General features: G+C 49.7%; 1 protein-coding gene across 8 annotated transcripts in view; it reads right to left on the bottom strand.

Annotated features, from left to right (window-relative positions):
* The window catches only part of TLE3 (TLE family member 3, transcriptional corepressor), a 51,865-nt gene extending 40,066 nt beyond the window's left edge, over window positions 1-11,799 (bottom strand). For 5 of the 8 annotated variants that reach the window (XM_080982132.1, XM_080982133.1, XM_080982135.1 and 2 more), the window contains exons 1-4: window positions 10,717-11,798; window positions 9,966-10,066; window positions 8,611-8,674; window positions 6,103-6,147 (exon numbers count right to left, since the gene is read on the bottom strand). In XM_080982132.1, coding sequence (XP_080838258.1) covers window positions 6,103-6,147; window positions 8,611-8,674; window positions 9,966-10,066; window positions 10,717-10,740 — 234 coding nt within the window. In that variant the 5' untranslated portion in view covers window positions 10,741-11,798. Of the gene's footprint in view, window positions 1-6,102; window positions 6,148-8,610; window positions 8,675-9,965; window positions 10,067-10,716 lie in introns of all 8 variants that reach the window. The other 3 variants (XM_080982134.1, XM_080982137.1, XM_080982139.1) reach the window with 1 other exon arrangement.
* Between the last annotated feature and the right edge of the window lie 1,649 nt (window positions 11,800-13,448).

The following is a 13,448-nucleotide window of genomic DNA, read 5'->3' as shown; positions in this document are numbered from 1 at the left end:
CTTTTGGAGAAAGGCTCAGTGGCAGCACCTGCTCTGCGGGCAGAAGATCCCAGGTTCAAACCCCAGCAGCATCTCCAGGTAGGGTTGGGAGAGAGTCTCTGCCGAAACCCCCGAGAGTTTCCACTGCTACCAGTCAGTGTAGACAATGCTGAGCTAGATGGACCAATGTTCTGACTCAGTGTCAGCTTCCCATGTTCCCAACTTCTCCTAGTTATCCACTGCTCATCAAAGCCTCCAGACAGCCGCACCCGCTGCCATTTCCCCAAAAGAAATCTCCTCCGTTTTTTATATACTCAAAGACAAACATCCACCAAGGAACCCTGCGCTTTGCTCTGCCATGCTAGTCTGGAGGGCACAAAACAGCATGAATCATTCAAGCGTCTACCCGATGGTGTGCAGATAAAGCTAATACAGGTCACCTGAGAAGTCTGTTAGCTCAGAACCTCCTTGCTCAGCATCCACACCACTATTAGTGGCTGGGATTTACTTGCAGGAATATCTTGGCCAGAGGAGGAGCAACAGGGGTCTTTTCATTCAGGCCTTCTATTTAACACCTCCTGGCTGGGTTTCTTCAGTGTGTGTGCGCATGTGTGTGCGCATGCACACAAACACATATGGCAGCTTGTGTTAACAGCTGTTCTCATCCAGCGGCTAAATCATTTTTTTAAAAGATTGAACCCTTCTCTCTTCCCACTCAGGATTCACAAGTAGTAAAAGCCAGTCAATGACTAATCCTTAAACAGAGGCCATTCAAAGGCAGCCTGCAGAAAACCCGCCAATGTTTTCTCATTTGATAAAATTTATACACTGCTTGGCTGTTGTTGTTTTTTTAAAAAAAGCTCAAAGTAAGAGAAATTAACAATTTAAGATATTCCAAAAGTTAGCATAAGAATAGACTAAAAACAGGTAAAACTTGCATCCAATTTCTAAACATCTGGGTAGGCTCAGCTGAACAAAACTGTTTATAGCAGGTGCTGAAAAGAGGACAGTAATGCACCTGCCTGATGTCAATAGGCAGGGAGTTCCAAAGTGTAGGTGCTGCCACACTAAAATATCAAGTTCTTCCTCTTCCTGCTGTCTTAACAGTTCCACACTGGATGGATTGTGATGAAACACTACAAATCCTCCAATGCCGGCTGCGTGATGATAGCCTTACATTTTTATGTATATAGGAAGATTACCCTAGAATTCCTTGACTGTTCCCCCAGAATATCATCCCAGAAGTCATGAATTGCCAGATGGAATCCTTTGGGGATGAGCAAGTACTTGTATTACCAACAGACTAAAACACATACCCTGGATCACCATGACACTAGGAGCAGCTGAAACAAAGGAGATAGCAGTGTTGGGGCTCACTCCCACTAGGACTTCAATGGGATGTCTGAAAGCTTTCCATTTCTTATATGAATTGGGGATTGGTGAGGGGCTTTCCCCAGGCAAAGAGGAGTCCACAGGTGGTTTCCAAACCACCCTAAACCCTTTCAAAGCCATGGAAACACAGAGGAAGCAGAATTAAAATTATTCCCCAGGGGCTGCTTGAAACAAGTAACTGCTTTTGAAAGAGTCATCCCACAGACTTCAAGGGGTATTTTTTTTTAGTCAAACAGTGTATAAATTTCATGAAATAAACAAATCCTGCTCCAACTAAAAGAGGGCAATCTCACAAGATTAAGAGTGAAAAGAGTAAAGTATTTCTCTGTTGTCTAAAGACAAATAAGATTGGCAGCAAGCGTGTTTCCTTGGGGACAGTCATCCCCAAACAGGGAGGGCCACCACCAAAAAGGCCCATACTCATGAACCTCCCATGGAGGAGCAGGGGCACATGAATTCTAACACACCTTAGAATTAAACGGTTCTGACATGCTCAGCAATTATACAGAATGTCTTACATTCAAGAGAAAAATACATTTTTAACAAAGACTGGGTGAGGCTTTGTTCCCAGCCATCTCTAGACTTCTCAAGACACCCCAAACTGTCTTTGCTTTCATCCTGTCTTTCCTCTGCCCCACCACACCCATTGCAGGGACCTCACCCAACTATGAACGTTGTTCCATGGGGTCCCAGATCAGGCCAGGTGAGCACATAATGGACAGCCTCACACTTCTCTCTGACGTCACCAGGCAGACATTTGCCTTCAGATCAAACCCTACAAAAGCCATAGTCGCCCCAAACAAGTCCCATTAGACCAACTTTCTTCATCCTGGCCACTTTGCCCTCCAGATGTTCTGGATGAAAACTGGGAGTCGCCATCCAAAACAGCTGGAGGACCCCAGGTTGGCAAAAGCAGCATCAACGTGAGTGGATGGGCGCGAAGGCAAGGTGAGAGGAGAGCCAACTCTCTGCTACCAGCTGAGCCCAGCAAATCCTCTTCCCAACCTGCTGGAAGAGGCAAGGCGAGAAGGCAGATTAAAGGATCGGTTTTCCCTCCCCTCGCAATCAAGGCAGCTCATTTCATTTCGTTCAATAATCCTTAAAATGCCATCTCCAACCAAAAACATCACACAGACACATCGACTACAAAGCTGCCCGCCCACCCCCTCGCGCAGATATAAATCTGACATAATTACCAGCCAGGGAACCCAGCATCAAAAGGAGCCGTCCCCCAAAGCAAGACGTAGGCTGGGAGGGGTTTGCTTGCAGAGAGTGAATTATCCCCCCCCCAAAAAAAGAAGAAAAACAACAACCACCCAGCCAAATTGCCAAGTCTGAAGAGTCCCTCTCTGGCACTTTCTTCGCCTCCACAGGCCTTTCAAAGCTCGAAATCTGCAGCCGCTAATTTACGACTCTCTTAGAGGGGCGAAGATATAAAGCAGCAAATGGAAATAGGCCTTTAAATCAGGTTTGAGAGCAGAGTTCTGGAGGGCAGCAGCCACACAATCAGCGGGGGGGGGGGGGGGGAGAGAGAGAGAGAGAGAGAGAGACTCTCTCTCTCCACTGGGCCAGAAAGCTTTGTCAGGAAAAATACTAAAGTGTCTCTCAGTACCCTGGTTCAGTTGCCTGGGACAGCCAACCGAGGTATCAAGAGACTTTTGGGTATTTTCCCCAACAGCTTCTAAACTCTCCTTATTTCTTTATTGCAATGGTTAGTTGCTCTTTTGGTTGTAAGTGACTTGTAGAGAGTGGGGCACATGTTGAAGACCAGTTTAAAAAGCAGAAGAATACAAAAACCTATAAAGCGCAAGATCTCTTATGCCTTGGTCAAAAAGCCCACCTGGAGTCCTGTGTCCAGTTCTGGGCATCACAGCTTTACAAAAGATGTTAAGTTAGGACATGTGCAGAGGAGGGTTTGTTTAGCAGAGATACGATAGCCATTCTCAAATTATCTGGAGGGAAGATGGCGCAATCTTGTTTTCTGCTGCTCCAGAGGGTAAGACCAGAACCAATGGATTCAAATGACAAGAAAGGAGATTCTGGCTAATCGTTAGGAAGAATTTTCTGAGGGCAAGAGAAGAGGAATTGACTCCACTGGAACCTCCACTCCTGTTGTTGGAGGTTTTTAAATGGAGCTTGGATGGCCATCTGGCAGGGATTCCATCACAGCCTAAGAAGAGCCACTGGGTAAGGCCAGCATCCTCTCCCCACAGCGGCCAACAAGATGGCTGAGGTTAAATCACCAAGCAGGCTTCATGCACAATCTCCCCTCCTATGGTTTCCAGAAACTGGTGTTCAGAAGCATTGTCTGCCTCAAGCTTTGATGGCAGAGCGTAGTCATCATGGCTGGTAGCCATCAATAGCCTTCCCCTCCAAGAACTGGTCCAATTCTGTTTTAAAACCATCCAAGTTGCTTCCTGAGACTGTTTAACCATGCGGTGCATGAAGAATCAGGGAGCTGGACTAAATGACCCCTGGGGTCCCTTCCAACGCTACAATCCTATGGTTCTATGGTCCGCTGTTAAGCTCCAGCTCTTCCCCTCCAAGGCATCACAACTAATCAGGCCTGATCTCAATAACTTCATTCCTTGAAGTTTTGCTATCATGCGCCCAGGCCCTAGGCTCCTTAAGGTTTTAAGCTTATCAAGGAAGCAAATCGCATTCCCAAACAGCTCAGCTTGTTCTGCCCTTGCGGGGGAGAAGGGGGGGCGGGGAGCCATTAGAGTAAGACAGAAGTTGCCTCTTTGCCAGACAAACAGGTGGGGCTGCAATAGTCATTAGATGCTATCGCCTGGAAGAGGAGTTTAACTCTTTGCAAGCCAGTCACTCTCGGGGGGGGGGGGGGGGGAATGGTGGCAGTTCAGCCAAATTTGACTATGGGGTCTGAACTTCGACACTTTCAGCTGTAGGGGCTTAGGAAAGCATTCCAAATTCCCAGTGGTCCAAGTTTTTTTGGGGGGAGGGGGGATCTTTTACAGCACCCTTTGCCAACCTGATGCCCTCCAGTTGTTTTGGCCAACAACTCCATGCTGGCTGGGGCTGATAAGAATGGTTGTCCTAAAACATCTGGGCAGCACCAAATTGGAGAAGGTCATCTTACAAGCACCGACCAAATTACTTGTTTTCTGCTACTCCAGAGGGTAGGACCTGAACCAATGGATTCAAATGGCAAGAAAGGAGATTTCAAGTCAACATTAAGAGCAACTTTCTGAAAGCAAAAGCTGTTCAACAGTGGAACGGACTCCCTCAGAAGGAGGTGGACTCTCAGTCATTTGAGGTTTTCAACAGGGGTTGGATGATCATCTGTTAGAGAATCTTGCATTGCAGGGGATGAGACTAGATGATCCACAGGGTCCCTTCCAATTCTAGGATTCCATGACCACTTTCACAGTCTCATCTGCCTTGTATCCATCCCTATGTACGTACCACTGTCTACTCCCTTTTGGCTCTGCCCCTTCTTTAAAGAAGCAGGCATTCGGTGAGATTATGTAACAAAAAAGTGTGCCCTTGAACATATACAAAGTACATTTCTATCAACACTCATTTATTTCGAGGAGTACTAATACACTGCCCTTCACATCATCATCATCACAGAGCTATGTACACATATGAAACAAGGACAAACCTATTAACTATACCAAATTAAACTTACAACAATAGAAAAGCAACTTCCATAATCCAATCTTTCTGAGGGCACCATCCAAACACCCCCACCCCCCTGGACAATGTTCTAAGAGATAATTACAACTTTCAGTAAGACCTGGGTGCTTGACAACTTCATTAAGCATCAACTTCATTAAAACAACAAAAGTGACTTTAAACACAAAATGCTCCAGGTTTCTGCTAATTACTTTGCTGCTTTAAAAAAAACCACCTGTGCTATCCTGGAACAAAATTTAAGCAACGCGCAGTGAGGTTTCCAAAAAAAGAGAGCAGTAGGTAGGTCATTGAACTCTTCTGTTTGGTTTCTACCCACCCAGGTACACCTATAGCCAGGCTACAGTTTTTATTTATTTTAAATGAATTTTTAAAAAAGAAATCAAAACTACAGTAGCTATAAAAGTCTGTTATGTTAAACAGGTCAATGCTTCCAACTTTTGACCACAGCCCAGTCACTGCCAGTCAACTGATGGACTTGATGTGCTCTCCAACCCCACAGATCTCCTTATGCCAGGATCCCATGTGAACAGCACCCCACTGCCAATGGTGCATTCCAAGGTGCCAGCAGACAAACTACCTCTGCGATCCTGGGATCTCCACAACAGTGAGGTCACCAATGCATTGCAACGCGTCATGTGACAGAAACGGGCGTTGAAAAAGAGGAAAGTGCAACTTGGTTGGAGAAGGGGCAGGATGTGGATGTGCTGAGAGATGGGGGTGGAGGGAGTAAGACTGCTCTGGTGCAACACAGCAACCGCAAAAACACAAGTATTTGCTCAAAACCACAGTTGCGAAAGGGTCAGAGTTCCACAACTCCAAAGCCCAACGAAAACAAAGGAATTTGAAAAGCCAAATAAACGCCACCGTTGTGCACACCTCTTCACCTCCCACAAGTCATTCTGAATTGAGTCCAAGGGGGCAACATTTGCAGTGCCCTGATTTTCGCACAAATCTCCCTGGCAACAGCTTAACGCTCTCTATCCCCCAAGCCTTGTTCCTGAAGTAGCCGAAGAGAGGGAGGGGAAAGGCAACAGACCACTGAACAGGGACATAGTAAGCAAAGACGCTCACCTGCTTGTGCATTTCAATGTTCAAGCCATAAGACATTTCATAGTACTGAAAAAGAGAAAAAAAAGGGGGGAGAGAGATCTTCATTAATCATGCAATAAATGTTTGGAAGCATCCTGAATATGGTACCCAGTATCTCAAAGCGAAGCAGGAGGAGAAAAGAAAGGTTTGCCATCGCTTTGCAGGAGCCCAAGAAACGGCTGCAGCCGCAGAGTGTCCGCCCTGCTTGACATATCTTTAACAAGACGACAATGCTTTGACACGCCTGCCTCTTCTCCGAAAGCTGCTTAGGAGAGCTCTAGTCGTGAACTGCGTGCTCTCTGTCTCCTGGATGCAAGACAACCCACACAGGCTCTGGGGAGACATCTTGAGCTATTTCTGCGCTGCGCTCAACATCACAGCTCAAGGGTGTAACACACCACACATGTAGAAAGGCGCTTATTTGATAAGCAGCACCTGTCATTAAGGGATTTCAAAAAGCGGGATTGAGAAAACCCGCTACCTTTGACCAGGAAGGCCTACGTCCAAAAGGGCTCTGCCGGGATCCAAGTGTCCTACATTGATGAACACAATGTTTTTAATTGTTAATTAAAGGTTGTGCTGCACAGCAGCTGAGGATGGGGCAACACACCAGGAATTCACTGCATTGCTTTAGACATGCTCTCTCACCCACACCCTGATGCACAGACAATTTGACATAATACCACTCAACTCCCTTCTCAGATTGTTGTGAGGTTTACAATTTATTGAGTTTATTGCATTTATACACCTTATCCTCCAAAGAACTCAAGGTTCTCCCTCTCAACAACAACCCTGTGAGGTAGGTTAGCCTGAGAGGCCCATGACTGGCTTCAGAGCTGAGTGAGGAGTTGAACCCAGTCTCCCAGGTCCTATTCCAACACTAACCACTACACCACAGTAGCTCTCAAGCCCTTTCAATACACCAGGGACTGGCTGCATGCATGCTAAGCCGGGGGCATGTATATCTGTTATACGCACAAAGGAGGTAGGACCAATTGCACTCTGTGCTATATGCAACTGAGAAAAGCACAGCCAATCCGGACTTCTCCAGATGTGTTAGTCCACAGCACAGCCAGTGGAGAAGGGTGATGGGAGTTGCTGCCCACATAGCACATCTCCTCAGGAGCAAAATCCAGTGAACATTGTGGGTCTTATTTCTGAGTATAACCACCTATGAGCTGCATTTGTTACAGGGGGGCCCACAATCTGTCATTTGACGTGTGCCAGCTACAGGAGGCAAGGGGGACATTTTGGAAGCCGCAGACGCACCAGAAGTGGTCAACCTGTTTCAGGACTGTACCACTTTCCTCGGGTGTGTGTGTGTGTGTGTCTCACAGGCTTCAACCTCCTCCAAATATGAAACCAGCAAGTGAAAGAGAAACTGAATCTAGACCCCTTTGCCCGGGTGTTCTACATACAAGAATGTCTGCTGCTCTTTTAAAATGTGCAGGCTAGACCACCTCAGTGAGAACCCAGCTGAGAAAACGAGATGCCCTTGATCCAAGTCCCCTGCAGCCTTGCATTACAAACCCAGGGGGTTTTGGGGGGGGAGGCAGAAGGGGGGGCAAAACCTCATTTGGGCGTCTGGTGTGCTCATGAGGCTCCCAATGAGGTCAGACCCAACCATGCCTGGAAGGAGTAACATGGTGAATAGTCACTCAACTCAACTATTCTGCCATCTAGCCAGCAAGAGCCAATCCATCACATTTACCGCAAAAAAGGACCCTTTAAATGCCTTTGAGCTGCGTACGGCCGATCAGTTTCTGACAGCCATTCCCCAATACCTGGTTCTGCCAGGGTTATTAACCTCTGGCATTCCCAGAGCTGCCACAACCACAGGGATTATTAGCAACTGCAAGGACCACTTCCCGGAAAAGTCTTTCCTGTAGCAAAAGCAACAACTGACCACACACCGCAGCGATTAGGCATTTACACAGCTATGGGGACTCAAATCCCACTGGGGAGGCTGCACTGGCTACAGCTGGGCTGAGTTAACTCGCGAGGAGCTGAATCAAGGCACTTCCTGGGGTTGTGGGTTTTCTTCGGGGAGTTTCCTGCGGCAAAGAAGCAAAAGCCCAGGTCGGGCACCCACCATACCACCAAGGGCTTATAAACACTGTGGTTGTTCACATATGTCCGCAGGGAGCCAACAGCTATTATTTTTCAGATATGGAAAAACCTTTCATATTAGCGGAATATTCCATAGAAGAGCAGAAAGCGCTCAGGACTGCCTAAGAAAATCCTATGGACATGGGCCATTTAGCCAGGTGTGTTAAAGTGCTTCCCTGAAAGCACAAGGGCACACAAAGGTGGACAGGTAGAAAAGTGTTTGTGGAGCGGAATGGGACAGGAACCTCATATGAGACCCCGTGAGTTCTGAAAGAAGCCTTCCACCCAATGTTTTGGGTTACAACTCCAAGTGACCCAGTCTGGGTCAGAGAGGTCCGGTTTTCCCCAGGAAAACAGTCACCATCAAAGAGTCTCTCTTACCATCACGTAGTGGCGCTGCATCTCTGTCTTTTCATTCGCAAGCTTGTCGTACTCTACTTTAAGACTAGAAAAGAAAAAGAGAGAGGGTACCCGTCACAACTCAGAAGTCCCAGAAACACTCAAGTTGCTAACAAGACGGGCAGGGTGGGGTGAGGGGAGAGTCAAGGAAAGGGTACCTGGAAGTCACACCTTTTCACCCAGAAACCCTTCCTTCCCCATTAACTCTGCAGACATGCAAACTATGAAAAAGGATGCACTCTGCATATGCTCCAAGACACTTGATCCTTCACAGAGCCGATTCAAAACAGAGTCACAAGGCTACAGGTGAGTGAAGCACAGCTCTTGTGAGGCAAGAGACTTACTAGATTTTTTTTTTTTTTAATGAACAAAGTGTCACTGGAAATTCAGCAGAGCCTGAATTATATACACTGCCAATGAGTGGCATTTGTTCGTTTATTTACTGGAGATTGTGATAAAGTATTTTAAATCGGAGGTACCCTCAATGAAAAGGCAGCCTTTTTCTGACAGATGAGTTGCAAAAAAAATCTGAAGAAATAGGCTTGATTTTTTTATGCCTTACCGTCAGAGCTTCAAGTACAGAACCTGGAAATGGACCTGTCTTGAACCTCTTAATGATGTCAGCAAATTAAAAGCCAGAGAGTTGATATTGAGGTGGAAAGGTAGGGGGGGGATTAGCATGAAAATTTGGGATCTTCTTAGCAAATCCTCCCAAAAATGCCTAGAAGCTGTGCAGATTAAAACTCTCAGCTCTGAAATAACATGCCCAATTTACTTTTGGTGTTAAACACACAGCCTCTGACTGTGTGCCAGCAGGCTTTCTATGGAAGCCTGCTTGGGACTGCCTCTTATCTGAGAGTAAATCCCCCCTAAAATAAATGGGACTGACTCCCAAGAAAACCTAGATGGGATTGGGCTACAAGTAAGGAACCTTAAGAGTGCTTGATGGTACCACTTGGGGTGTTCCTTGCAATCAAAACAGCTTAGCAAGCGTTGGGGAAGAGGAACACATCTGAAGGCAAGGGGGTTGTTTTCTTCAGCTAAACAGCTACTAACTAGCAAAGACAACGTGCAGGAAATAAATGGATGTTCCTAGCAGACAGGGCTGCAAAACTCCTTTCTGGAAACTCCCCCAAATGTTCTTAAAGAAAGTGAAAGGGGGGGAGTGAGCCCCAAGTTGACAGAGAGTGGAGAACAATAAGCAGCCTGGATGTCAGCCAGCTCTGTGGTTTCTAAGACACTCCAGACCGCCTGCTCTTTTAACCCTTCAGCATCTGTTAGGATTAATAAGCCTTTCACCTTTGCAAGGTGGGAGGAAGGAGCCAGAGAAAGGTTACCTGTGGTACTGAGCCTGCAGGAACTGGAACTCGTCCTTAATCCTGTCGCAGGATTCGGCAACAGTGAATTTGAAGCCTGGCTGGCCAGGCTGATGGGGTGCCTGGAATGGGGAGAAGACAGCCCCCCCCCCCCGGTTTATCAGTAATTCCTCTGGGGCAGCAAGCCCATCATTAACACACACACACACACACACCCCAGCTGTGGGCACCCAAAATGCCTCCCACAGGACTGGGGGAGAAGTGCAAGTTACATGCTAATCTCCCCCAAATCCTTGCCCCCCAAAAAGCCTACATAAAAAGAAGTTGATAAAAATCTAGTCTTATGACACCAGGCTCCGCCTACAGCTCCCCCAATTAAAAGGGGGTGCTGCACAATTAACCAAAAATATAAACAAGGACCCCCCCCACAATTTTTTAAAAGCAGTAAGTTCTCTGTGACACCACTAGCAGGGGGCTCGATGCTCCCATTCCTCCCCCCCCCCCCCAGCCCCACATATGCACGCGGGCTTGCTGGAGGGAAAAGTGAAGGGGGGAGTGCATGGAAGTGTATGGGGGGAGGGGGGAAAGAGCACCACGACAAACCCCACCCCCCAAAAGGGCGAGTTCCCAAGCGGGCCCCAAGGGGCGCTGCTCCGTTTACACGCGGCTCAAGCCCCCAGGGCCGCGATCCGGATCAAAGGCCACGGGAAGGCCGAGCAGGGCGCCTCCCTCCCTGCCTCCACCCCCTCCCTCGACTCCGCCACCTACTCACCGGGTGCCTCCCTTGGGGATACATGGCCGGCCCCGCGATCGGAGCGACGGTCCCTCCGGAGCCTGGACAAAGGAGGCGAGCGCGGGCGCTTCAGCAGCCGCCGCCGCCACGGCCGGGAGCCTGACGCGCCTCCTCCTCGTCCTCCGAGCGCAGCAGCAGCAGCAGCGACGACGACGGCCGGGCTTCCCCCGGGTGGGCAGCGGCGATGGCGGGCGAGGGGGAGCCGCCGCCCCTTCCGGGCATCCTACCCCCCTCCCCGGGCTCGGAAAGGCTCCCCCGCCGCCGCTCGAGGAAGAAGGCAAGAGACGATCGCCTCCCTCTAACAACGGCACCCCTCCGTTGGTATACACCCAAGCGCGCGTTCACACGCACAATCCGCAGCTACTCCGAAGCCGGCGGACGGCTGGGCTTTCCTTTTTGTTAGCAGATCCAGCAGAAAAAAATCCCTCGGGCAGAGCAGGAGACGAGACAAACGCCGCGGAGTGTTGGAAGCGGGGGGCGATACTTCCTTGCAAATCCGCCCGGCTGCTCTTTCCCTGGCCGCCGGGGCTGCAACGATTTCCTCCTCGCTCGCTCGCAGGGAGACAAGAAAACCACACGAAGAAGAAAAACAAAGCCCGGATTGTTGTTGTTTTTCGTTGGGGGGGGGGCTCTCTCTCCTTCGCAGTAACTCCACCGAGATCCTCTCCGCGCGCGCGGAGCCGAGTCAGACGGGCTCCGTCCCTTGTTCTCCTTCCCACGGTCCTCCCCGTCGCAAGAAAGCGCAGCCGGATCCAGACGGGGTCGCCGCGGTCATGGAGGCGAAGAGAGCGGGGGGGGGGAGAGGGGGGAGGGGAGGTCGCTTCTTCAAAGGAGGCAAATCCTCAAAGGCTTGTAGCGGCGGCCCCCACCCCGAACAAGCCGCGAGCAAACGTCGTTCGGCACAACCCCCCCCCCCACTTCTCCAATCCGGCCTTGCAATGCCACCCACAGAAGGCGAGGCTCCTGCTGCTGCCGCCGCCGCCGCTGCAACACGAGAACTCCGCGTCGCGCTCCAAATAGGGGGAGGACCGAGAAAGGCGAAGCAGCAGCAGCAAACGCCGAGCAGAGAAGAAAGGAAGAAATGAATTGAAGAGCAGAGCGAGCTCTGCGCCAATCACAGCGCGGGGATCCCACGTGGGGGCCGCAGCCACTCGCCGCGTGATTGGTCGGCGCCCGGGTCGAGTGCGGGAGGGGCCGGGGAGAGGAGGAGGGGGTTGGAGGGAGGGAACCTCTCGGTGCCACCTGGCGTCCGAACCGGGGAAAGGGAGGCGAAGCGGAGCAGCGGACCCTCCCCCGATCTACCCCCACCCCCAACGCCGGGCCGCTTCCTTCCTTCCTTCCTCGCTGCAGCCCCCCTCCCCAGCAAGTCTGCCCCCCTCCCTTTTCCTTTTTTTCCCACGGCTCCTGCCCAGGCGTGGGGGGGGGGGGCTTCTCCTTCTCTGCCCGGGGATCATTTGGTTGCGGTTTGGGCTGATGATATAATCCGACGTGAAATGCCACAGCGCCCGGTGGGGGGGGGGGAGGCCGCTTCTGATGATGAGTTAGGAAGTTGTGTATGTTTGTCTGTAGACTTCCGGGGGCGGGCGGGGAAGGTGAGGAGGGAATAGCAACAAGAGAAGCGCCCCGCCCCATCCAGGTTTTGGAGTGGGGGTACAACGTGTTAGGCGGAGGAGAGACCATCGAATGCGAGAGCCAAGGTGGAATAATAATAATAATAATAATAATAATAATAATAATAATAATAATTTATTATTTATACCCCGCCCATCTGGCTGGGTTTCCCCAGCCACTCTGGGCGGCTTCCAACAAAGCACTAAAACACAATAACCTATTAAACATTAAAAGCTTCCCTAAACAGGGCTGTCTTCAGATGTCAGATGGCATAGCGATATAAGGGTATCGGACTACGAACCGCGAGAGACCAGGATTCGTATCCCCTCCACTGGGCCATGAAGCTCACTGGGCGACCCTTGGGCCAGTCATAGGCTCTCCAGCCTAACCTACCTCACAGGGTTGTTGTGAGAATTGAATGAGGATGGGGGAAAGAAAGTCATACGCCACCTTGGAGGGGTATACAAAGTAATAACACAAGAACTGCTGCTGCCGCTGCCGTCCTCATCCGTTCGTTAAGACTTTGTAGCGCTGCCAGATCTTGTTGCTGTTTTAGTAACAATGCTTTTAGGACAGGAGTCCACTTCTTCCTCCCGCCCCAGCAGTACAGACAGCAGAATTGTCTTCCCACGTTTTGGGTGCAGATAAGTATTGCAGCGGGATGGTCAGTTCTCACCGAAGGCCCTTGGCAACCTGGGTGTTGTTTTCAATTCATCAAATTTTCCTAGGAAGGGGACAATCCGGATTATAGCGGGGGAGGAGGGGAATAGATACCAGCTCATCCCACAATAGCCACCTGTCTGGTAACACCCTTTGATCTCTGAATCAGCAAACCTAACCTTCTGAACGGCGGAGGGCCTGTAGGCCCATTTTCCTCCGGAATCTAAAATGCCTTTGGAACTCCCTGCGGGTGTATCTAAACACCGACTGCGCTTCCGAAGCTTCTTCAAACGGGCTTAGCCTGGAATCCCTCCTGGTTGGGATGGGAAAGGGTTTTCATGCAGCTGGCCAAAGATGTTTTATCACCTTTAACTTAGGAAGGATTTGAAGGTTTTCGCTTTCCTCTTCTTGATTTTTCTATCCTGTTTTATTATTGTTAA

The sequence above is a fragment of the Podarcis pityusensis genome (assembly GCF_964106645.2).
Source record: "Podarcis pityusensis genome assembly, chromosome: 14".
NCBI lineage: Eukaryota > Metazoa > Chordata > Lepidosauria > Squamata > Lacertidae > Podarcis > Podarcis pityusensis.
This window is presented reverse-complemented; position numbering and strand designations above follow the sequence as displayed.